At 38.7% G+C, this 27,198-nt stretch overlaps 1 protein-coding gene across 2 annotated transcripts; it reads right to left on the bottom strand.

Annotated features, from left to right (window-relative positions):
- Nucleotides 1-269: 269 nt before the first annotated feature.
- GLRX3 (glutaredoxin 3) lies at nt 270-25,943 on the bottom strand. Of its 2 annotated transcripts, XM_072870654.1 has the most exons (11): nt 25,810-25,943; nt 19,969-20,077; nt 16,899-16,973; nt 16,071-16,272; nt 8,176-8,348; nt 8,020-8,081; nt 5,241-5,298; nt 3,317-3,369; nt 2,085-2,124; nt 1,912-2,004; nt 270-415 (listed from the first exon to the last, which is right to left on the bottom strand). In XM_072870654.1, the coding sequence occupies exons 1-11, from the start codon at nt 25,878-25,880 to the stop codon at nt 365-367; spliced, it is 987 nt and encodes a 328-aa protein (XP_072726755.1). In that variant the 5' UTR covers nt 25,881-25,943; the 3' UTR covers nt 270-364. The 2 variants fall into 2 exon arrangements, with proteins under 2 accessions (XP_072726755.1, XP_072726756.1); XM_072870655.1 differs by lacking the exons at nt 2,085-2,124; nt 3,317-3,369.
- Between the last annotated feature and the right edge of the window lie 1,255 nt (nt 25,944-27,198).

Genomic DNA, 27,198 nt, shown 5'->3' with positions numbered 1-27,198 from the left:
TCTCCTAAGGAGAGCTGAGCCCCCCCCCAAAAAAGATGCAACTTAGTCCTATATAGTACTGCAATGGATAATGGTGTCATTACTCAATTCTTAAACATCTAGATGCAATGAATACACAGAAAGAGTGTAATAACAAACCCAAAGTTCTTTAGCATTATATTTTAATTGAATTTGAAGATCTTGACATTTTTGTATCTTCAATGGAAACACATTTTCATATGTAGCGTGGTCTTGTGAAATACATACAGTACTTATTTATTTACTCCTGGTCAGTTCCACGGGGCTAAATTGTATATTGCTCCAATATAATCTACAAATGAGTAATTGTTCAAAGTATTTCTGTTCCCATCGATGTCCTTTTCCATTAATTTTCTCCCTTCAGAATAGGCAACAATTCACCGCTTTCTTTTAGTTCCTGTAAAGAAATATATACAGCAATTATTCTCTATGTATATTTTGCGATCATGCTACCAAGATTTCAATAGGGACAGTTCACGGATAAGGAAATCGATTCGCTGGCTATTAAGGGAATGCCACTAGAGGTCCCTCTTGACCAAGACACTGAAGTTCATAACGTATTTAAATTCTGGTTTGTGCCTATTTAGTAAGAGAGGAAACTTATTTAGTGAAGAGATACACCTTTAAAAGAATTGTTTGTTATCAACTTTACCAGGTAAATCCTCTGGTATATCTCCTTCTAGATGCAATGCAAGATATATTTTAGGCATATGCAAAATTTTACAACGTCCAAAATGCCTCCCACAAAAAGAAAAAATTCTAGAAAGAAAAAAGAAAGAAAAAAAGAAAAAAGAAAGAAAAAAGAAAGAAAAAGACTATCCATTGATAGATTTTGTTACTACCACACATTAAAACAAACAAGACAGTAAGAGATTTGTAAGAGGTGCTTGCCGATATTATCTTGATGATTTAAATTCAAATTATAAGGCTGTTAACTTACCAAAGAGCTAGATAACACCAGGAAATAGTTTTAAAATAATGTGTTGTGGAGTATATATTCTTTTCCCACCTCTCAAGAGAAACAACTGCCTCAATTTTATTACATATTATGATATATTACGGAATGCATTTTGAAATACTGACAACATTCGTCTACCCATACAAGTTAGTGTGAACTGAACACAGTCCAGCAATGCCAATAGACAAATTACATTTAAATACCAGCGAGAGAAGTATTTTGCAGCATCTCCGCAATGCCTGAGACTATACTTACTGATCACTGAAATAACCCGCCCGCTTGTTAAATAAATAAAATTAAAGTAATCTATATAATTTAAGTAATACCAGTATTTTTAGAACTAAATGAGATTTATTGATTGTATCTTCCCAGGAGTTACAATGTCTGAGGAATTGGCTATAAAACATTCAGACAAGAATGGGCTCAAGAGTATTTGGGGTTTAGAACACTGTGCCTGCTCTGTTACAAAAATCAAAAACCACAGTAAGAGATGCAGATCTATTTTTGTTGCTTCAGGGTCTGTTCAAACAACTACAATAAACCTTACTTTCTTCCAGGAATGAGACTGTTTGCTAGGAAAAAAAATGTCTCGCCCACCTTATTTGAGAAAAGCAATGTCAGAAGTAAAACTAGGAAGAGAAACCTGTAAAAATGCACCCACGGGGTAAAAATGGTCTTTACAGTAACAGTAACTGACTGCTGTCAAGAAAATACATTTCACTGCTAAATCTTGGCATATGAGAATGCTAGAGATTTAGAGCTCCTTTCAACTGTGTGTTGAGCTAATAGAAGTCACAGTAAAAGCAAGCAAGTCATTCGGTTTCAAGATCTAGGGCCACTACACAGGAATTTCTGTATGTTATGGGCAGAAAACATTCCTACAGTTTGAAACAAACAGTCAATTTACATCTCCAACAAGATTCTCCCATTCTTACCTTAACAATATCCACCCCTCCAACAAGTTCACCTTTCACATATAATTGAGGATATGTTGGCCAGTTTGAATAGGTTTTTAATCCTTGCCGCACCTAAGAAAAATAATCTTAAATGTAAACTTCAACTTTAGTAAAAGCAACAATGAAATTCTCAATGATGGAGAAGCTGTTACCTCTTCATCTTCCAGTATGTCAAATGTCTCATAATCAACGCTAGGGAAAAAAAAAAAAAAAACACAAAAGACAACAAAATCATCTACTGTGGAGTTTTGCAATGTAAGACTCTCAAAAATTCAAAATGGGTATGTTTACAAGCTAGCTTCCAAATCACAATCACATTAACAGGTAATAGGAGGAAAAAAGTCAGTGCCTTATGCACCCAGAACTGCAATGTAAAAAATGCCTAGTTTCATGGGAAACTCCTTATAATGCACAGATGACAGCATAACGTACTAAAAAATTAATCTGTGTAGTTTAGGCTCTAATTGGCCAAAATGTGTTCAAAGTAATTCCATTCACTATTAGCTTAAAAAAAAACAAACCCACACAAAAACCCCCACACACACTTTGGAGGTTTCTATTAAGGAATCAACCAGCTGCAGCTATTTCACCATTTTCACATACTACTTGCGTAAAAACACAAAAATAAAATGCCTGTGTAAATTTGATTTCTGGTTGATTCACGTATGAGGTTTGGTATGTAATTCCTAGTATTCTGAGAACTGGCACTCTTCAATAACCAGCAAGTATGTGGATTCCTGCAAGTGGACTAGGGCCAGTGATAAGGAACAATGATTTGAGTAACTGCTATTTATTTCCAAGTTGTATATTGATATATAGTTATCTATTATCTCAAAAAGCCCCTTCTAACATCTAGTAATCAAGACAACAGCTTAACCTCTAACTAGCAGTACAAATGACACGGGAGTTTATTCAAAGGAAGATGATACTAATCTCTCTCACTACAGAAAGAAGGGCTTTAAGGAGGAAAACTGAGGCTAGATCACTTGAGAGGCTCCAAGATTAAGGAAACAGATCAAAAGGCACTTCTCTAAGACGAGTTGCTTATCAGAGTGGACGGATTTCTTTCATGTCAACAATCACAGCAAAAAAAGAAAAAATTCACTGTTGCAATTTTTTCTTGCTCAATCTGAGCAAGACAACCACTATGTAGTAGTGCTAAAGCAGCGTAGTATCTGACACACCACATTTGACCTGGTATCAAATGAGTGTAGTAGTGACTTACACTATGGGCTTTTACATAAAGATACTTTAAAATACTCTTTAAAAAACTCATGCTTGGGGAAGTCTTCACTAATATCTTCCAAATTCTTTATTTATATAATGTAGTTTTTAAAACAGAACTGGCTTCCCAAATTCAATTAAAACACCCCCACTTACGTACCCAGTACTATTCATTATTTCTATAATTTGCTTGCTGAATCCACATTTTGCCATCTAGAATGCAAAACACACGTATGTTAAAAGATATATCTGCTATATTCAATCCACAAAATTCCAAGTCCCCAAGCTACACTAAAGCTACTACCAATTTATTGCTAGTGATGACCTTACTGGATGAGCAATACTGCTAATCCCTTTTTCATTCTTCTTCGTACTCTTTGAGCTTTAAATAGTACTGAATGTCTCTTTCTTTATATACTTTGCTGAAATAAATGAAAACATTGAGAATATTAAACACTTTCCTCAGTTGTGGGGTGAAATGATACAAGGTGAATCTGTCTTCCAGGTTTGGCAATAATATCTTGAAAACTAGTTAGGCTTGATTACTTTCTGAATGTTCAAAAAGCCAAAGCTATAGGTATGACGGGTATAAGTGTCTTATATGCATTTGTAAAATAGATGTGTTTTCTTTTGAGACATACGCTACCCTTTACTTACTATTCTGGAGAGAGTAGCAACCTATGGTCAACCGATAAATAGGTTGCATGTACAGCAACTCCCAACTGAAATGAATAATTGAAAGTATCTACTGCAAACACTTCATATTGACAGTATAAGGACATAGAACATTCATCATTTCTTAGACACTGAATATTTAATCCAGACTATCCCTTCTTATTGCTGATTTCACTCCACCAGTAGCTCAAGCAAAATCAAAACACGTTAAGCAACCTGCCCAAACTCTTGCTTTCTGTAGGCAAGACACAGGTTTTAAAGGAGATAGAAGTGCATCTGTTTAGAAGACCTAAGCCCAACTAGCTCATCACCACTGTTTCAGTAACCCACAGGGTTCCAGTGGCTATGAAATGGCTTAGTAAAACAGCCTATAACACTCTTAAAAGTATCTGTTGTTAATACACTGAGAAGGCTCAGGGAACAAACAAGAAAATGAAATGCAAAGACAAGTCACATGAACGAGCTCCCCTTTAAAAAAGTACCGTATAAACAACTCTCATAACATGCAATCACTAACTACAATTATTGTTTAGGGTACACCACTCCAATGAAAAGTCTGAGTTAGGTGCCGTTCAAGTAATTTTGACAGGAAGAATTGCAGTGCCTTGCTGTTCAAAAGGGAATATTTTATCCCCTGGTTACTTTGAGTATGCAACACAAAGCAATAGACTGACCTTTTGGTTTAGTCATTTGTTATTATTTTAATCCTAACTGTTAGCAGTTGTCTGTCTTCAGTCACTATCTTTATTTCAGTGAGCAAGATAATTAAGTCCAGCTTAAAGACACCAAGCATAGACCATTCCATACACGTGAGAAAGACAGTGGATCATTTATGGTATGTGGCATTATACTTCAGCCTTAAAAACAACTAGCAGCTTTTTTTAAATGCAGTTGTGAAAGCATAATAAAGTCAGAGAAATTAAAAAGGCTAGGACACCCAATCCAACTAGGTCAACAGAGGGAAATTTCAAGAAACATGTGATAAGAGATAAAGTTCTGGGCAACACTCAAGTGTACGCCTCAAGTAGGACAGCCATCAGGGGCAAGCACTCAGAACCTCAGGAGAAAATCCATTATCTGCAGAGACAATCAATAACTAAGACCAAAAGGACATGCACCGTTCTTCCATTCGTTCCCCAATTGTAGATCAATTGACGGACATCACTGCAGGGCATCACATACCCTGATTTTACTGTAACACAGCTATCAGTATTTTAGCAATATATATCCATCAGGTAAAATAGGGACTGCTCGTCTATGGCTTACAGAAGCGCCAAATAAAAAGACAAATAACTAACTTCCCAGCACCATTAATTTTAATTAAGCAGGGAAAGCAAGGGGAAAAAGGTAATTGTCACTGTTTAAAAAACTGTTTAAATATAATCTATTCTGCGACAGATTAATCTTACCTGTTTGCTTCCCTTCATAAAAAGCATCACAGGAGCTTTGTTTATCAAGATTTTAAGCCTACAGAAGGCACAAAGAGAGACATAAAACAGCTTGGTTATTATCCCAAGCTTTGTTTCAACAGGAAAACAAAATGCAAAAGTGGAAAGATAGCAACTTACAGCTTTACCAAATGCATTTAAAGCATTATTATAAGCAACTCTACTCATTTACATTGCTTACAGTAATGCTAGTGAGTGAATCTGAACCATCCTGTTACTTTTAGAGCAACAATTTACTTTTCTAGATTGATCTCTAAGTATCAAGCAGAAACGAGTTTAAGGAGAAACATCATTTTAGGATATTTTAAATACAATGTCTATATTTAGTGACATATTGCTTTTTCTCATACTGAATATAATACTTAGAGTTTCTCCTTCTCCATGTGAGAATTTTTGCAGAGTAAGAGCCATATCTATTGTCCATCAGTCATAAGATCTATGGACTTACGGACTAGGGACTAACCACTACCGAAATTCAAGAATAGGTCTGTTTTGCCCCATTGTGCCCTGTCCACTTCTGGTCTACCCGCACAACTCTCAGACACTCCCCAGCTTTCCCTCTCCTTTTAGGAAAGGCTTTCTGTGACAACTGATGGGAAAAGTTAGCAAAGACTCCTATCCAACAGTTTCCTGCTAAGGGCAAACTACCCTCTATAAAATGCGTAACAGGTGATCATTTTCTGTAAAAGATCGCTTTGCATGACGCGCAACGCAAAAAGAATCCAGGGTCTTTGCAAAATAAAACTAAACAAAGTTTTGTTGGTGACCTACAGCCTTTGCACATGTAAACCTCAAAACAATTTTTCCAACCAAGTTGTCTCCAGGTTAAAAAGCAACAGCAAAACTAACAGCTACAGTAATCTGAGCTGGTTCCCCAGCTGCCAGATCTGTTTTGTGAAACCAAGCTGATTTCCAGAGCCCATTTTCAAGGGTATTTTCAAGCGAAGAAGATGCAGTTAATTGACGGGAAGAGATTGAGTAAAGGAACATAATTTAGCATTCAATAGATTCTACTACTGATATGCCTTCATTTTATTAAGTCTTAACATGTTTGAGTAACTACCTCATAGGGTTTTTCTTAGGGTGACTGATGGACTGAATATAGTTTGAAAAATATGTCAGTTGCTCAGAAGTTAAGTATGAGGTTAGCTACGAAGAAAAACTAATCTGTGCCATGGAAAAAGAACTTCCCAGTTGTCACCAGAAGACAGACCTCAGCTAAATGTCATGTGTTAACCCAAGAAACAAGCACCTACTAAAAGATGAAGAACAAACTAGGCAACAAGAAGCTATTTGTGACTTGTCTGGTGAATTTTTAGCCAGTTTGCCTTCAGGCCACTTCTACATCAAAATTTGATGAAACTGATAACAACTTCACACACCTGTTCAAAAGATGCTGTTGCTGCTTCTTTAGGAAGACATTTAGCTATACCAACAATTTTAATCTATTAAAACACATTAAGTAAGCAGAGGATATTTCCCATTACCTTCTTTCCCCAAAAAGATTAAGCAAAGCAAAAAACTACGTATAAATTCAATAAAGTTGCAGCTTATGCAAGTTTGCAAAAAGGAAGGAGTAGATTAAAGGAAGCTTTCTAAAATAAGTTTTTAAAAGGCCATACTGAGACAACCTCATCTTCACCTATAATTTAATCTCAAACTGCAACAGGTAGTGATTTGTTTCTGTGGCCTTGGTGAAACAATTTACAAGTTACCCTACTAGAGTAAAGGTAAACCTCAGCCGCAGAACAAATTAAAAATTAATTAATACACAGGTGTAAAAGTAGGTATACTTTATCACCATATCGAAATGGTTTGCATTAAATTATTTCTCCGCTGTGCTTAGAAGGTGACAGAACCAGAACCAGTCACATCTAGAGCACTGTAAAACTTGCTCTTACCATCTTCAGACAGCAAGAGGGAATCCATGCAAACATATTTGCCTTCACAGTACAGGCCACCTTCTTGGTAAACCAGCCTGGCCAAACCACCAGGTAAAGGTCGTTTGCATGTCTTAATGGCACTATTCACATAAAAACCAGGAAAAAAAGCCACATCTACTAGCAACTTCCCAAACAGAATGACTTGTCAGATATCTGGAGCTTGACTGCCTGGGGCACGTCAGAATTTCAAACAAGAGTGAATCTTCAAATGGGAAGGTTAAAGGAGGGCAAATTGGCTTCTAGTATTACATCTGATTCAGGAAGCAACACACTTCTCCTGCAGCAGCATATATTCATGTTGCCAAGGTGAAAGAAAACAGGAACTGAAGGACGTGAGTAATCAAGAAAAACAAGGGGACAAGCTTAGATATTTTCTCCAGTGACATCATAGTTATGAAGTCTATGCCAAATGAAGCTAACGAAAGCTACTAATGTTTAAAAGATTATTTTCCCAGTTATCTTTAAAGAATCAATTCTTAAAAGAGAGACAAGAAGGAATATATATATTCCTGCTATAATTAAAAGTTAACAAACTACAAATATAATAAGTAAAGCCTATTGGAACAGTATAGCTTAATACATATATAACGCTATAGCTTTATATTAAGTGATGCTTACTGTATAGAAAACAGAACATATTAAACAACTGCAGGAGTTCTGTAATTAAAGAAAATCTTGATGGACTTCTGATAAAGTCAAAGAACAGCAATTTGTATAGGGGGTTCCCCCAGTATAAATGAGCATACAGGAAACCTCAAAAATTGGCACTCTTAAAATAATGACATAATACACCACACCTGTCCTCCAACTTCTGTGCCTTCGGACAGACTGTGTCCAGTTCTCCAGATGCCTCGAGTTCCTAGGGAGATTGGGGAGAAGAAAAATCAGATGTAAAAAGCAAGAAAAGCATGCTTCTGACAACTAACAAGATGAAGAATTTCTCCGTTTCTAACCTTGACAATATCAAGTCCACCTATAAGCTCTCCAGCTACATACAACTGCGGGTAAGTTGGCCAATTAGAATATGTTTTCAGCCCCTGACGAACTTCTTCATCAGAAAAAATATCAAAACTGCTAAATGAAATACCATGTTTGTTCAGTATCTCCACGATTTGTTTGCTGAAACCTGCAAACACAAAAAGAGGAATTACATAGAACTTTAAACAAAGCATTCCCACATCTGTACTAAACCTTATTAATTTAAAAAATGCAATTCTTCTAGGTAGTAAGTTCAAAACAGCTGTAGTGTGTTATCCTTTGCTCTGTCAATATCATCAAATATTGTAAAGGGGCAAAAAAATGTATTTATTCCTGGGATTACACAACCAAAGTATATGGACAGCTTGGTAAGTCTGGTGCTTCTCTATTTAGAGAGCTACACAGTAAGTAACCTTCACATAAGCGTCTCTGCTCTTCCCACATACAATTCAAGCAAAGTTAAATGCGTTCCCTTATTCTGCCTTTTCCAGCCCTTCTTCACTGAGCATTCACAAAGAATAAAAGCTTCCCAATGACCACAACAGCATCTTCAGTAGCCTTCTTCTCATTCCTCTAATTGCACATGGCTTTCTCTACCCCTGTCATTTCTTCCTCCAGCTACTACTGAACTTCTCCCACACCAAATGTGGATGAAGTTGACACACAAAGTGGGCACCAGGATTTAAACCCGCTACTGTGTCACTAGCGTAACTTAGAAACTTGGCTTTTGTAATGTTTTCTACTACTTTTGCTTTAAGAGCATGTCTTAATACTATTTTACTACCCTTGTGACACTTTCCTACCATGTTTTGTTTTCCTTTATGACAGATCTTCATTATGTCCTACTCTGACAACACTCTCTCAGCAGGATATTAAGCACTGAATATTACCATGTAAAGATCCAGATTTTTAAGTTTATTATGTGGCCAACCTGAGAAGAAAAGTTTCTCCCTTCTGTAACTAAGCATCTTTTTCCTAAGAAAATCATCACATTATTTGTAAAAAGTTGTATGTATGAAAATTTTAATATTATAGAATTTACAGTCTATAATCACCTAAATCTTCTTATACTAGAGGGAAAACCACACAAAATTTCACTTTCAAACAATTCTCCTTCTCCTCTATTTTCAATTCACCATTCTCATTAAAGTGAAACATTAAATTGAAACATTACATTGATTTTTCTTAAAAGAAGAAAAAAAATTTTTTTAAATCATTAGTCTCTACAGAAACTCCTCAAAATCACTTTAAAAAACAACACACACGCACCCCCCACCCACACCTAGGCTGTGCCCTTTACATCAACAAGTCCATTCTTTGTGGGGTAACCTGAAAGGAAACCTTAGACTGATGTTCAAAGGCACCTTCATCCACTTAACACTTCCACTGACACAGGAGCACAAACGCTCCTCCAGAGCGGACGTCAGCCTACTGGGTGCTTCACAGTGTACTGCAGATATTTACTCCGTAAGAAAACAGATGAGAAGAGGTCTGCTGTACTTTACCACACAAGGAAGCCAACGACTTGATCTTTAGGACTCATGATCGAATCTTGATTCGCAACTCCACTGTCCCTCCACAACCTATTGCTCTGCTACAAAAATGATGCTAATTGGGAAAAAACGCTAAGTACATTGCAACGCATTGAAAGATCTTGCAATTTTGCTTCATTTCCAACATGTGGTCTTTATCCTAAAGTATTTCAACACCTGCCACTGTTGCTTGGATGCACATCCTTTCTAAGGAAGCAGAAGCCTCCTAGACAACACTATCACATGGTTTGCAAAAAGGATCCGTGAGAATTTGTCCATAAATCAATGTGATAACAACACGTGGTTTATATCTTTGCCAACTGATCCTGTTTTGGATTCAAATGCCCTTGCAATCCTACCATTACCTCAAAGAATTCCAACAAATGCTGCGCAGACAAATGAAAACCTCTATACAAATATTAAAAAAAAAAAAAAGAGAGACAATGCTTAAAGGCTTTAATAAAGGAATAAAAAAAATACAGAAGCTTTAAATGGGAAAAAGAATCAAAGTGCCATAGAAGAATAACCTTTGATTTCAGCTTGCAAGACCACCTATTAGTTTTTGAAATATGGATTTTTACTACAGCTTTCTGCAGTTTTCGTGATCTGCAATTTATTGAGATATGAAGTAACAGTATTTATATGTATGGCATCTAAGTTGCTTTTCTTTCTACAACTGAAGTGTTAAGTTCATGTACAGCCTGAAGTAAAACACAGATTCTGAAATTTTTCATACAACTGGGAGTTCATTAGTAAACAGCTAAAGGCTGATTGCTGACGGTTATTCCATCGCCAATATATTAACTCATTTCTACTGTAAGGAACTGGGGGGGAAAAAAGCTTTATTTTAGCTGTAGGCAATTACATGCAAACTAGAAAGATTGATTGGTTGTGTTTCATTTTGAAGGGTTATGGCAGTAGTCTGGAAGTGTTATGCTTAGGGATAAAGTGCCAGAACAGCTTTACTTTCGTAACAAAAGATTTAGGTTGAATTTCTAAAGAAATGCCATACATGCATTCCAAGGAATGATTAAACAAAATGTTTTAAGCGGTTATCTAGACAATCACAAATGCCACTCCAGATTCTACACCAATAAAAACACCCTAAATAAATTACAGTATTGATGAAGCAAATAAACAAATACTACCATGGTCCAAATGAATTCGCTGAAATAACACAATGTACATAGCAACCACATGCAATTGCCAGTAAACACATAGCCGAGGGGACAAACCTTACTTTACACTATGCTTAGCTGGCTTTTCCAATGAAGAAGTTACGAACAACAAGATCCCCCCAAAATACACTGCTGGATAGGGTTCCCTCTACTTGCCAACTGCACTAAGGGCTCAAGTGCAAGCCTATTATTTGTATCAAAATAGATACAATTCAAAAATATCTTCACCTTTGAACAAGCATGGCTCCTTTTATTTAATTCTATTTTTATTACTCCTACTACTGTTATAACAGATCCGTATCATCTTTGACAAAATGTTAAATTACCTTCACTTTGAAAAAGACTTTGTCTATTCTAGGAAGTTTAATGGACCCAACTTACTAACATCTCCCAACTACTGCTAGAAACTACCACAGCAGTCTAAACCAGGCATGGTATTTAACTGCAAAATTAAGAGCTCTAAGTTCAGATGATTTCATGTTGTCATGGTTTAACCTCAGCCAGCAAATCAGCCCCACCCAGCCGCTCGCTCACTCCCCTGCGTGGGATGGGGGAGAGAATCAGAAGAGTAAAAGGGAGAACACTCGTGGGTTGAGATGAAGACAGTTTCATAGGGAAAGCAAAAGCCGCGCACACAAGCAAAGCAAAGCAAGGAATTCCTTCACTTCTTCCCATGGGCAGGCAGGTGTTCAGCCATCTCCAGGAAAGCAGGGCTCCATCACGCCTAACGGGGACTTGGGAAGACAAACATCATCACTCCGAACGTCCCCCCCCTTCCTCCTTCTTCCCTAGCTTTATATACTGAGCATGATGTCGTATGGTATGGAATAGCCCTTTGGTCACTGGGGTCAGCTGTCCCAGCCGTGTCCCCTCCCAACTCCTTGTGCCCCCCCCAGCCCACTTGCTGGTGGGGTGGGGTGAGGAGCAGAACAGGCCTTGACTACATGTAAGCACTGCTCAGCAGGAACGAAAACATCCCTGTGTTATCAACACTTTCCAGCACAAATCCAAAACACGGCCCCAGACTAGCTACGATGACAAAAATGAACTCTGTCCTAGCCAAAACCAGCACATGTGTTGCATTACATTTTAATACTTCCAATTCTAATACATACCTCTATTTAGGTAAGTACCTCCTGTGCACTTTTCATGGGGTACCAGGGATCAACTGTAAGAAGTAAAAGCTTGAAGAAATATCTACTTTAGCATATTAAGACACGCAAATGAACTTGTGCTATACTCTTAAGTTGCTTTCCATATTGAGTTTATGAAGTTCCTAACTATCCCTAACCTTGATGCCTCAATGTCTTTTTTGGTTTGAGTTTTTTGTGGGTTTTTTAAAATAGCCTCAGAATTCCCTCCCCTCAAAAATTCAAACATATGAGAAACAGTAAAGGCTCTTTTCTCTGCATAACTTTAAAATCTGCCCAGCGTTCTGCTCCATGCCCTTTAGAAAGCCAGTTCTCTACTGAACACCCACAGAAATCCAAAGGAGAAACGGTGTGCCTGTGCCGTCAACTGATCACGCGGACGCAGAGGCTGACTCGGGCGTAATGGAGAACCTGGGCACACAAGCAGCTCAGAGGAGCCTCACCACTGCCTGCACACCACCTGAGCTCACCACGGACACAGCAAGCACCATGCTCTACTCTTACAGCTTGCCATGCACCTGCCAAACAACTCACAGCACAAGCACAGCAGGTTCACTAACAGCCACATTAGCATCCAACACAGTTAAACTTAAAGCACATATATCTGAATGACCTAAACTGTAGACAGCCCAAATGTACCCATAAATATCAGCTCATCAGAGCAGCGCTCTATTGCATATGGGTAGACTTCACAAGCCTACTTCAGAATAAGCCAGAGTTTCCATTCCTACAAAATTATCTACAGATTCCTATGACAATATGCAACTTTCACGCACCTATAACCGTATTGTTATGCAATACAGATACAGAATTATCTATACATAAACAGATGGAACTTCATCAGCTCTTCATAGGAGCAAATGCCTATGCACAAACTGCTAGAATCCCAAGCTAATACACAAGAGCACAATGAACGTGGAAGTTCTGCAATTTGTGGTTATTTCTGAAACTATTTCTACTGAAGTGATTTGGGACCTACTAGTGCATTGAAATGAAACAGCAGCCTTCAAATTAGAAAGGGAAAAAGGAGAGCAATAGAGTGTGCAGATATCAACACAGTAGACGCCCAGTACAGTACGGGAAACCTCAGTACATACAGGATCTTGCGCTTCCCCCCATATTTCTAGAACTCTTTTACAGCAACATCTGAAAAAGCAGATTGTAAAATGGCATGCAAATATTTTAAAAGCAGCTGAAAGTACTTAGGTACAGAGGGCAGGGGCAATAAGAAAAGCCGCACACAAGCCGTAAGCAAGTTCTTCATTAACCCAAAGTAGCCTGGCCCAAGTTGCAAGACTCCTCTCACTCTGCCAGGGCAGGATTACCCTCTACAGCGCATGGCCCAGGCTGACACATGTTTGGCACGCTTTAACCACTACTTCTCTTTCAAATATTGTTTCATGACTTTTACATACAAGTCTTCCTTCTCGAAAAGGGCAGCATGCACTATATTAAACTCCCTCCAATTAACAGTGCTTGACAGACAGACTCTCTTCCTTTCCTGCCCAATGTACACTTACATCAGTCCAAACCTTCTCTTCATAATTCAACCCAGACAGGCCCACTCAGCAGCTTCACCACTGTTACCACTCTGTGCAGCTCCCTCATTTGTCAAGCACCAGTCCTGACCCAAAATGACCTGAAGTTAATGAAAAGACTCTTTATTTACTCTATGGACCCAATCCTCAATTTCAATAACTAGAACTATATAGAACTACATAAATGGCTCTCCTGTGATAGAATGCCTTCACAGATACAATGCAAAATAGCAGAGGCTGTTTGGCAAGTCACGTGTCACAAATCTGCGTTATTCTCACTTCACCAAATCAATGTGTTCCATATCGTTATCCTTCCCCTATTTTAACAGTACATGGTGATACGACAATTTGAATCCTTCCAGATTAAGATAAATGGACAGAATGTGTAAAATCAGTTTCTTTTAGGTCCTTTTATACTATTTCATCCATTTCCCTTTACACAGTTCTCCACTCAGTTTCTTTTGGAAACTTCCTGGACACACTCCAACAGAAAGCACAAGAAGCAGCTACATGGGGGATGTCTGCACTTGAAAATGTTAACTGAATTTAATACTCAAAACCGTGGTGAGATCTTCCACAGCCGGAATATTAGCAGCACATGCACACCACAAGGATATTTGGCAGTTATGTGAATACAGCATCAATAAATCACCACACCACGCCAAGAGTTCGAACCAAGCACTCGTGGACTCCTGACCAAACACGAGAAGCACTGCTCTCTCCAGGCTGCACCTGCTGAGCCCTTACCAGAAAGGGGTCAAAAAGAATAGTTCCATGAGTCCTCATTTCCCTCCTCAAAGTGTTTTAAACACATTTAGTTCACATGCATCTCTGCCACGATATAGAAACATTTATGAGTAATCTTTCAAGCCTGCACATGCTACTGTAATTCATGCACAGATGGACAAAACAGGTATTTTCATTATTTGTTTTTAGACACAAATAACTGAGTTTTTGCATGACAATTTAACTTCTTGAGCAGTTAGCATCTCTTTATTGATTCCATAATTATATGCCACAGGCCTTTCTTCAGAAGCTTGGCTGTAAGGAGCTAGCTATTGCTAATTCTTTTCTTACTCTCCAATTATCTTTCACAATTCCTTCATCTCTTTGGCCCAGCAACGTAGTTGCTATGATCTACCCCACAGGATACATGTTTGCTAGGGAAAGGAAACCCATCTTACTCATCTGGGTGTCAGCTTCTGCAAAGAAGTAACTGTAGCAGTTGCAACATTTGATCTCTAGACCAATTTGGGGAGAGAAAGGAGGTAAAAGAAGTCAATGCAACTTTTTCCCCCGTTGCCTTTCCCTCCCCTCAGTTTTAGAATTTTATAATTATATTTTATTGCCACCATCCCCAGAATAAGACCTTTTCAGTCTTCCCATTCCAAGTGAAGCTCTGGAGATGAGGAATGGTTGTTTTTCCACACTGCGTTTTGCTCCTTGTTTTTTCAGGATGGAGTACGGGCCTTAGGGAACAAATGGATGTGAAAACAGCAGCACAGAAGCTAGCAGCTAAATGTTCACTTCTGTAAGATATCAGTAGAAAAAGATTGGCGGGTTAGAAGCAGACTGACAATTGAAGATAAACTTCAACAGGGCAGGCAAGGATTACACTCACAGCAGACAACCTGGAAAGTGTTGTGTTGTTAATTGCCAAAACGATGCCCCCAGAGCTACACCGAACAAGAGGGAGCCATACCCAAACAGGAGTTGCCGAGAGTGCTGTTTGGTCAAGCGATCTCTATCCTGCATCAGTGTTACTCTTCTGTTTACCTCCTGCAGCTCACCACAGAAGGCTCTACAAAATCAGTTCTGCAATGCAACTTCGAGACTACGTGAGCAGAAGGATGCTAGCTTCATAGTACTGAAAAATTTGGGGTTTTAACATCTGTTCACGTGCTTTCTGTATAGACCAACACTTCAAGTTAGCTAGGAACCAAGCACTCTAAACAGTGAGCAAGGGTTAAGAGCGCTAGGTTTAAGAAAAGGCATTTCCACTGTAGCAGAAACGCATGCTACTGGTCTTTCAATTTCACCAGCTATAGCATAGTTTTATTTTCTTTTTCCAAATGGCAACAGTAATCCCGGATGTTAGTCAATGCTTGTTATTCCTTGAATTGAAATGTTCTCTTCAGACTATTTTACATTTTCAACATGTGTAACGATGCACAACATATGTCATGAATAAACACTGAGCTACCTCAGGAAAAGTGTCCTAGTTCAAGCATAGCATTGCACATCACATATTCTTTAGAAAGCCCCGAATCTCTGTGATTCCATTTCCAAAATTTAACTAAGGGAGTAGCAAGTCTCTAGCTGCAGATAAGCAATATGAAAATTAACATTTCATTAATGTTTCTAGGTGTACAAGACGCTGTTGGGATGTATGTCCCCAAAACTGAGTAAACCTGACAACCAGCCCAAAGCAAGTGTTGCCACATTGAACACGAACTTCAGAAAACCCTTACCACAGCGAGGTTCTTTTGGAGACCCTTTCATAAACAGCATGCAAGGGGCAGCATTGATGAGTTTCTTCAGACGCACATTCAGATCTTCTTTTGCACTGTCATTAGAGCCAGCAGAAACAGAACTGCTGGATGCATGGCGCTGCACTTTTTTGGTCAGCTCTGGGGCATGTGCGCCATCTAATCTGTCAATCTTCTGAGAATTCTAAGGAAACCAAAACACAGGCTCATGTTAAAGGATTAAATTCAGAATTTGTACCGTAATAAAAAAATAGCAAAACCACCATATAAAGTATAGATTTTCAGATGCAGGGTGGATTAGTGTATTGATCTTTTAGCCAGTCTTTAGTTCCAAGACACATACCATTCTGATGGCTGGCTACTGTTAATGCTAGCAGATTTGCTATTAGAAGAATTTATTAAAGAAAATATCTTGAATTTTATTGTCACAGGCAAACATGACCTAAACACTTATTTCGACCAAAAGATTATTTACTTGGGTTTTTGCCATGCTGTAGAACTATAGCTAGACAAGGAAACATTACTGGAAATTTTTTTACCCAATACAAGGTATGACAACTAAAATAAAAACTATGTAAAATCCCAAAGCAATTAAGGAAGCTCTGAAATATTACATATAAAGTGTAAGAATCATTTCTATCTACTTTTGTAGATATCCAGGTTCCACTGGATAGACTTAAATCAGATACATAAGAGTTTCTTCACTGAGAAAGTTCTTAAGGTTCTGCTCTTCCGGTAGCAGTATTAAAAAAGTATACATATTAAGAGTCCACATGCAATCCATTTTCTCTTAAATCCGTTTCCTCTTACCTTAAAGAATAAGAACGTTGGAACAGAACTAATTCCATATTTTTCAGATACTTCAGGCACAGCTTCAGCTTCCAGCTAAAAAACCAAAAAACAAAACAAAAGAAAAAGAACGAGAAAAAATTATTTTCATAATCTTCTTTAAAGTTTGACTGTGGATGTCAATCCTGTCTAGAATGTTCTTCTAGGCATTTTATACATTTAAAAAGGATTTGATGCAGAAGTTCGTGACACATTTGCATTTAAATGAGACTCACTGGGTTGGCGTGTCATCCACTGAGCCTACACAGTGTCAAAACAGGTTCAGAGGTTTTTATTTTGTTGCACATTTCAAAAGATGCCCAGAGGCTGCGAATAAAATTTTTGGTGCACTAGTGACCTAGTAAATTTTCAATCATATGCAGCTACTACTATATTGAAATCCATAAATCATTGACCCCAGTTATGTCATGATTACAGTGCTTATTTTCTGCCCATAGCAATTCTTGCTGTTTGCTCTATTGACTAATTTCAAGGGGCAGTACATCATGACTGACATTTGCAGCCTTCTGCAAATTATGAAGAAAAAAAGGAGTGTTTCTTCAATAAGCTATTGATGTCTACCAAATTTTATTTTTAACTCCTGCATAGCTACTGAGTGGCAAGCTTATTGAGATGATTGGTTCTAATTTTATTCAGCATTCAAATACATACCTTGAAATTATATCATGTAGTAATTTGCCAAGAAAACATATCTTTTAATTAACTCAAATTTGTGATTTTCTGTGCATAGGCTAAAAGCTTACTTGAGTGACAGAAGATCTAGTACAAGGTCGTTTAAGACACTAGCTCTGTAACAACTGCAGAGTTAACGGTTAAAAAAAAGCAGTAATGGATCTAAACGTTTCAAACAGAAACATGCAATCCAGTGTACAGAAGAAAAAGCCTTTCAAATTCTTATTCCACAAACCATACAGTGTATGAACAAGCACCAAGAGAGCTACTTAACAGTTTGCTCCGGCCCACCCCGTCTATCCTTACGTATTTCAGAAAATACTGCGATTGTTCTCACTATTAACCGAAATGTAGTGAACCTCTGAATATTTTAGTATTACAGCACGCCTTGATTTGCTCCAACTATATAGGCTCTTAATGAACTCACTAAATACCGAAGCAACCCAGCAGAGTAAGTCAAAACTGGCAGTCCAAGCTTCACTTCTATTTCTGTAAATCAATGCTCCAACAGGATCAACCAAGACAGTAAAGCTATAAATAGAACACTGTAAGTAGATTCCAATTATCTATTCTCTTTCAAGTGGCAAATGATTAAATGATTTCTACCTATAATATTAGTTTTCTTTTCCAGTAAAATTTCCTACCTACTTGGATACTTATGTTCCACTCTGGTGAGGTTCACACATACAGAACAGATTTAATTTCATATTTCAGTAACTTGCTCTTATTGGTACAACTTTCCAAAACATTGTTTCTAACTGTTTCTGGATCTAAACACACTTTCACTTTAACCAAGCCAAGGATCTTCGAGTTAGGCTATGCAACAACTAAAATGAGAAACTGCAGTTAGAAAGACTTCAAGATTTATCGACAGTTTTGAAGTTCATTTCATTATTACTTAGCTCTACTCTAGAACGTAACCATTTATGATTTGCAAGGCGGTATACTAGTCTTGGTCAGTCATCTATAACTATCTGATGAGTTAACAGGTTTTTGCCAATTAAAAGGCAGACTGGCTATTCTGGAACACGCACCAAAACCCCACAAAGAACTTCCAAAATCAAATACATTCCCCATGAGGAGACACCCCCCCCCCCAAAAAAAAAAAACCCAGCCAAAAACATATCAAGAAAATTCACCCAAGTCTTTCACTAGCTTATTTTCTCTAAGTAATGCTGGGGGGGGGGGGGGAGGTGCCATTGTCTTAGTCTTTGCAACACTTGATCACTTCGGAACCTTGTTAAAAAATAAATTACAGATGAATAATAAGAGTTATAAATAAGCAATAGATGAATATGAATAATAAAGAGGCAACAGAGTTTTCAAACTTTCTTGGACCTACTAAAAGCAACTCTATATAAAGCATTTTGAATCTTCAAAATGTTGAAAATCAGTCTTTTGAAGCGCTAAGTAATAAAATACTACCATTAAAATAGTTCTGTCCTTCTGTTCTACAGAGAGAAATACTAACTGAGAGAGGAATCATGAAAAAAAAACACAAAACCTAAAGGCTGCAAGAAATCAAATTAAAATACTCACACACAGCTGGCTGCTCCATTACTCCCTGCCCTCATAATCACAATAGTGTCTCATTAACAAGAGAAAGTTGTTTTAAAATGAACGGCATGTTGATGAAGTGCATTCATTTTTTCCTCCACACTGGTTCTCTTACTAGGATGTGCAGACAATCTCACAAAAATATAGCATCTCATTTGTGTTCATACCATCCAGCACTATATGACTGTCATCTTAGAGTGACAACATTGCACAGACTGAAATTTATCTGCCTTTCAAGTTCATGAAGATTACTGTTCATCTTTAGTATCAGACAGAAAACCTCTACAACTTCTGGGATCTATTTAGCTAACCAATAACATCACGGGAACAAATGAAATCTCCAGCACACTTGAAAAGAACAGTGCTGCCAAATTAATCACAAACCCAGGGATAAAAATCATGCTTTAAAAATACAGCTATCTACAGAACTGAAGGACTGAGACATTGCAGGCGCAGAGAAATTTAAAAGCCTACTTGTTAGTGGAGTAGCTACTGAAAAAAATCCTTCATTGTATCTTAGTAGATTGATTTTTTTTCTTTCTTTCTTTTTTTTTTTTCTTTAAACCACACAATAAAATGAAGGTGTTATTTAAGCTTGCAATATCAAGTTTGGAAAGATGAACCCAGAACTTTCATCCCACAGATTTTTGATGAATCTCTTGCATATGTTCAACTCACATCCTTAAACATAAAGCCATAAAGGAACTTCAAAAACAACTTTACCCATATTTTGTAACACTTTACTCATACTTTGTAATAATGGCTCTCCTCTGTTTAAAACAAGCTCAACTGTCTGACTTACCTTCACAAATGTAACCTGCATGTGTTCCTTTGCTAGTGCCGCCATAACCTCATTCATCTGAGCACACTGAGGAGCCCATGGTGCCCAAAAGTGGACAACTACAAGGGACCTATAAAAAAACCAAACAACAGTAACAACATTTATTTTTAAAAAAGAATCATGCAATATAAAAGTTTGACATGCCATGCAAAAAAAACCCCACAAACAAACAAAAAACGAATAAACAAAAAAAACCCACCACCCACGCCATCTTCCTGAGGAAAAAGAAAACCAAACAAGTGAAACCAGGAAGGTTTTCCATGACTTGCACAGAGGAGGACTTTAATGCTTTTTCAGGAAACACTCCAAAACCCAACCAGCACTGTTAAGGCAACGCAATACAAAGAAAAACATCATCCTGCATTTTGACAGTAAAAGGTCATTCCATACAAACATCAGACAGGAAGAAGAACAAGCAGAAACACTAAAGGTCAAGTCATACACCACAGGATGCAGATTTTGAAGCACCTGTAGGCCAAGCACTCAGAATCACTCTTGGGCATCCCGCATCTCTTCCCAGGCCAGCTTTCTACCTTCAGAAGCTCTAGGCGCTCCAGAGCTCAGCAGCTTCATGCTAGAGGCTGCACCATTGCTTTTCTCCTCTCAGTGCCACTACTGCCTCTTTACTACTTATCCAGGAAATAAGGTAGTAACTTTTCAAGTCTACTGGGACTTTTCTAAAAATACAGTACTTTTGTGCTGCAATGTTATTTTCTGCTTTTATTAGCTTCAACTCCTTATTCCTCTTCCAGCTTCCCTTGAATGTTGGTATTGATTATACACAGCATTTAAAGATGAGAAGTCACATGTGTGAACAGAAATCCCATCAAACTGGGTACCACAAGGTAGTTCTCACAAGCTTAAACCAACACGCTTTGATGACAACAGTGACAAGATATTTGCATCTAATTTTCAATTCAATTTTCCAGGTTTGCTGAAGTCAAAGCCACCAGATAATAAGGGATAAAGAATAAAAGACATACAATGTACTACTTTTAATCTACTTAGAAAGAGATATAGAAATCAAGTCAACCATACCACAGAAGCCATTTAGTGTCTTTTATTACTAAATAATGGAAGTTCATTATAAATCTTAATAGCTATGCGGGCAGCACGACATTCATATTGGACCAGTTAACAGCTGTGTTACCTGACCACATACTCTGAATACAGCGCCAAACTCAATTCAGACACAGAACTTTAAAATTCATAAACTTGATCTTCCAAAGCAATTCTAGAAAATTTTGGTAGAAATATAATAGGATAGCCTCTTTTTTTTCATCATGCCACCAGTCAGACCGTGGTTCTGCTTTGAAAGCCAATTAAAACTGGCAAAGTTTACAGGCTAGTAAAAACTTAAATTATGGAACAACAAGGCAGTTCTATTCTTCTGCAAGTGCCAGCCTTGCAAATTTAGACCTGAGCTCAGGAACAGTTCAAGACATCTTCTCCAGGGCTGTCATCTGTATAAATTCTTCCAACACTCTTGTACACGAGTCACCAACAGCAATGATCCTAAAGGCAAACCATCTCTCTCTAATTACAAGAAAATAGCTGTATGCTTCTCTGAACTGATTTCACTGCTCACAACTGACACTAGCATTTAAACCCCAGTAAAGGCTCATTTAAGTGATTTACTCTTTACTTACAAATGGGATTTGATATGGACTCCTTGAGAAACCTGAGACCACACGTCACTGCTCAGAGTAAAATCTTAACCACAAAACTCTGTTTCAGCATGTAAACTTGTATAGCAATGTGGGCTTTTTGTGGGGCCCAGCTACAGAGCAAACGAAGAGGCGGATTACAGCACAGGTAGCTCGTGCAAGAGCTTTACCCGTCCTCATAGCAAACAGGTCTTCTGAACATTACTACAGCTGTCAGGTCACACAGACACGTTTTAATTAAGACTTTGGAGCCAATGGGGACAAGCACTTCACATCATGCTGCAACCAACTTTTTTGCCACACAGTAATGAGGTGAAAATAATTAGGTAGGTTAGGAGACAGGGGGGAGTCATTTGGTATGAGAACACCCAGTCACAACAGACAGAAAGTTTTAAATTAAAAAAGCAGCAGCAGTTCAATATTTCAGAAGACAGACCAAGCTCTGATGCAGAGAATCATCAGAAGTTTTTGCTGCAGGATTGGTTTTCCTGTACTTGTTCATCACATCCTTCATTTGAAATACCAATTTTGAGACCTCTTCCAATATCATTCTTAACGTATGCTCTGTTTACTGACACCGCTAAGAGCTCAGAGAAGTTGTTAAAAATGGATCAAGGATGGACAAAAATACTTTTTTTTTTAAATCAAGTTTTATGACAAAACAGCCTAATCTACTTAGATCTACTACAGCTTTTACAATTACAGAGAATAAAGTTGTGAAGCTGTCAATGCAACTGCACAATGCCTGTACATTTAAAAAAATAATTTTTACATCTGTTAGGCTACAAGTAGGACAAGAGAATACTTCCACTGGCTAAAAACAAACAGCAGAAGAAAGGAGAACAGATAACATAAAAGTAGTATAGTGGCTACGCATCAGGCCAAAGCCCTAATAAATACCTTGATGCCCTTTCCTTCCACTAACTGCACACAGGAATGCATACCCTTCCCCTGCTACCATGAAGTATTTCACAAGTGCTCAATTTAATTTAGTACGCAGAGCGGGACACATCTGACCACATTACTTGTCATGAGCTGACATTTGAGGAGGAAGAATCACATGGTTATTTAATCCTCATTCCATCAGAGCCTACTCTTCCCTTACCAACACATAGCTGCAATGCACTTAATTTTTATCTTCATGAAGAACATACTTTAATTTGCACCAAGGGTTTTGGGGTTTGTTTTTTTTTTTTTACACGTTCATTCACAGAATGAGTCTAATTTTGCAATTAGACTGCCCTCTTGATATCTGAACACTTTAAATTAAACTTGAAAAATAGCAAGAGTAATTCAAAACATTCAGAAAGGAAGAAAACAGAGTTAGCAAAATGAAGCCCATAAGAAATGCTTTGTTTGGAATCACATTCAATCAAGATATTTCTAAAAACTCTACTATTTTATAGAAAAGAGGATTGTAACAAAAAGCTTATGACAAGTCCCAAAGTTTCTCTTCCTGTATCATTTCATATTTCACATTTTGGAGGAAAAGCTGAGGGCCCAAAAACAAAATTAACTTTCTTTAATATAACTTTTAAAAAAGTTTAGTAGCAGAAGAAAAATCAGAAGGACATATCACACATTTTCTGCAGAGAAATAAAAAGCCCAAAGTCTTGTTTCCATAGAGTATTTAAAAAAAAAAAAAAAAGGTTGAGACAGACTCAGAAAGTACACCTTTAAAACAAAGAGTCTGTTGACTGTAGAACCAAAATAGCAAGACATTCTCTGATAGGGATATCCAGAAAACAATGACTCCATAGGTCACCCTCCTTTTGGGCCACGATACAAGTATCTTGTAAGTATTTATAATCTTTCTGACAGGCAGCCTGAGTTACTTTGTTTTAGAAGAATCAGCTTATAAAACCTAGTCTAAGTAAAACAATAGATTACAGAGCAGTAACAGAAGTGGTTCAATAATTTTGAAGACATTGGCTCAGTTCATCTTTTACGACTGCAAAATCTAGATGCATTTTGAAAAAAATTAAACCTTGAAATTTACGCTTATTCCATAATACAAAGCTTACTAATAACTTGATGTCAGAAAGATGCATTTTCTGGAACAAGAACTCCTATGAAATTAAGTGTCAACATATAATGCTGGCAGTTACAGCTGATTAGTGGTAATTCTATTAGTTTGGAAAAATCAGGAAGTCCATTTAAAAAAAAAAAATAGCAGTAAAATAGCATTAGGCCTAGCCTTAAAAATTCAGCACATTTTTTGTCTTAAGCTTTATCTTTCAAGAGAAAAATACTTCCTTGAAGAAACTTTCTCTTTTCCCACTTTATTAAGTGAATGTTTAAAACTAGTTTGTTTTTACACCCTTAATTTTCAAATTCAATTGATAATCTAAATATAGAAGCTACCTTAAGTCAGCCAATATATATTTTTTAAGTTCTAGTATCATCCAGAAAGAGGGAGATCATTAAAAAAAAATCTATGATTTGAGGACCTTGTTATGCTCTGTGAGTCCAGGTTGGTTTGGTTTCTTAGTAGTAACAAAAACCAAAGCCAAATATTTTGAAATGAAGCAGAGGAAAAGAGTTATCAGTACTAACAATTAATGTTCAGACCAAAAAAAATGTGCATAAAATTATCAAGTCCATTAAAGAGAAAACTGCATCATGTTCCACGGATAAAGGAAATAAGAGAATTACTGAGGGGTTTGTTGAAAATAACTTCAAAATACTGTGTTCGTTCCTGAAGCCATTTTCATTGCAATACATCTCAGTGAGTCTGACTTTCCTCTGGGATGTCCCCACACAAGAATTCAGTTGAAGAATAATTCCAGAAAAGAAAACTGAAAGTCACGCAGCAAGTTTCAAAGAATCTAGTTTCTTTTTCCCCATAATCAAAACTTTTCCATGTTTCCTTATGTTGGCTTTAAGAACGTGATGCTGATAATTTCATCATCCTTTTTAAACCACTCGTTTAATCAGTTTTCTCTCCTTATTCATTTAAAGGCCACTTGTTAATGCAGCATTTAAATGACATGGAAATGTTTTTGACACAGCACCTTATTTTAACGTGCCTTACAAGACCTAGTTAAATACATACTCAGCTAGTGGATTAAAAGATATAATAATAGTTACTACACCTTTGATTCAACATGACAAACAAGCTAAGCTCATAATAACCAAACCTGTCTCACTCCAGTAAGGCATGCGAGTACCTGCTCATCTTTAATTGCCGTAGTAGTTATTGCAACTCTTTCCTATCAAAGCAAAATGCGCAGAGTTTTCCCCCAAACGATCAGTGCCCGAGACTCCCAACTCCAGACCAAGAGCCCCAGCCCAGTGGCTACAGAGAATCAGTGGTCCATGCTGAGAGCTACCAATGCCCTGTTACTCGTTACTAGAGCATAAAAGCAGATTAATGAGAAGCCAGCCCTGTTGCATGAGAGATGAACAACTTAGTTTCGTGTTGTTTCTCAAGAAACAACCTAATGCTACTGTTTTCATTGAAAACATTGCACAATAATTAAATGGTTTTGTTGACACCCTACGGTTCAGGGGAAAAAAAATTCTCAGGTTGCACGAAAGTTCTGTTTTGCATCATTTTCCTCCCGATCTCCCCATTCAGGCTCCCCGTCCCCTACAGAAGATTTTGCAGCTGCAGCAGTCCTCCCCGTCTGAAGGCCTGCGCTTTCCTAGAGACTCACAAGCTGTGCCTGAGAAAACGGGTGCTTAAAAAATAATCTGTCAAAAAACAAACCCGAAGTCCTTTTCTTCAATCTCTGTGGGTTTGTTTGGGGTTTTTTTAATCTTCCCGCGGAGGTTTTATTCAGCACCGAGGCAGCACCGGGCCTGTTTCCCTCAGCAGACACCGGCCTTTCACGGAGCTCGGGCCAAACGCGCCAAGCGACCGCGGAGCCACGTTCTGGGGGAGACCGGGACACCTCCAAAAGCGCCCTTTTCCCACAGGGCCTGACGCTTCGGGACCCGCTGCAGTTACTCGCCGGGAAGCCCACGCTCTCTCGGGGAGCGGCGCAGCGGTAAGGCGGCACTCCAGGCGGCGAGGCCAGCCCTTCCAGTCAGGCCGCCCCCGGCGCGGGGAGCAGCGTCTCTCCAGCGGCGGGCCCCGCTCCCTCAGCGCCCGGCTAGACCGCACCCCGTCCCCACCGGCGCCCCGCCTCACCCGTCCTTCTGCTGCAGCAGCTGCTGGAACTGCTCAGCAGAGCCCGCCGCCGCCACCTCCCCCGCCGCCATGGCCAGACCGCCGCCGTCGCCGTAGGAAGGGGGAGAGGCGCCGGGTCACGTGGGGGCGGGCCCACGCATGTGCCACAGCGGCCGCGCCTCCAGCGCATGCGCCGCCTGCCCGCGCAGGCGCCGTGGCGGCCCGCGCCGCCGGGGGGGAAGCGGCAGCCATGCTGGGCCGGGCGGGTCAGCCCTGGGCGGGCCGGGCAGCCGTCCCTGAGGCCGGCCATCCCCGGTGACCGCAGAACCCGGCAACGAGGGACTTGCTACTCAGTTTTACTCCGTCTGGTGGATACCCAGCCCGCTGAAAGGAGGTTATTTTGCAGGCTGTGGTTTGTGGATGCCGCTTCCCTGCCCCTTCGCAGCCTCCGGTGCTACCGAGAAATAGGGTGTGAATTCACGAGGCAAAATCTCAAGATAACACACGCGTATACAGTAATGAAGGCGTTTTGTTAATGAGGCTGGTGTTTCCTTATCCACAGCTGCTGCAGTTGTTAATGGCTCTGCACGGCCATAATCTACAACCGGTAGCATCAGCTGAAAGTAAAACCTCGAAGTGCTTTATCAGTTGTGAGTGAGGAAAACGGTCCCATATTTTGCATGTCTTCGATACATTTTTAAGTAAAATCAAAAAGCTTAGCCAGTGCGCTATCTAAATATGGAGATAACTGATACTCATAAAAGGTCCCTGCTCATTATAACATAACCAAACCTGACCGCTTTAATTCTGGATGAAAGTATCCATAAAAGGTTTTAATGTCATTTAGAACATCCGTATCTTGAATAATTTTGTTCGTTTTCTAGAATCTACCAATTCAAACAAGACCGCAGGTTTGTCTTCGCCATCAAAAAAATAACTTTATTACCAAAATAATGCGCCTTCTGTTTCTAGTGAAGAAGAGACTTAAAGATTACAAACCAATGTGACGGACGGAATAAAGGAACACAGAAGTTTATAGTATGTAAGCCTTCATGTAGTAGAACATAAAGCTGGAAAAAGACTAATCTGGACATAAGAGGACGCAAAGGCTTGCGCCCACAGTCAGCTCTAGAACGGACTGGGCGTGTGGAAGGGGCAGGCAGGCAGCGTACTCTCTTTGTGCAACGTAATCTTTTGCTTCAAAAGCAGCATCAAGGAGTATTTTTTCCAAGGAGCTGGACACAGGAACGCTCACACCATAAAGTGATAGCAGGTCATTTAAACTGTGCTCTTAAAAAAGAAACAAAAGGTACAACAGAGCAGGTTGGTTTTAGTTCTTACCATGCGTATGAGGTTGCTGTTCAGGACCGACCTATTACCATTTTCCTTCATATTTGCCAAGATAGTCTA

The sequence above is a fragment of the Ciconia boyciana genome, chromosome 8, assembly GCF_034638445.1.
Source record: "Ciconia boyciana chromosome 8, ASM3463844v1, whole genome shotgun sequence".
Taxonomy (NCBI): domain Eukaryota; kingdom Metazoa; phylum Chordata; class Aves; order Ciconiiformes; family Ciconiidae; genus Ciconia; species Ciconia boyciana.
This window is presented reverse-complemented; position numbering and strand designations above follow the sequence as displayed.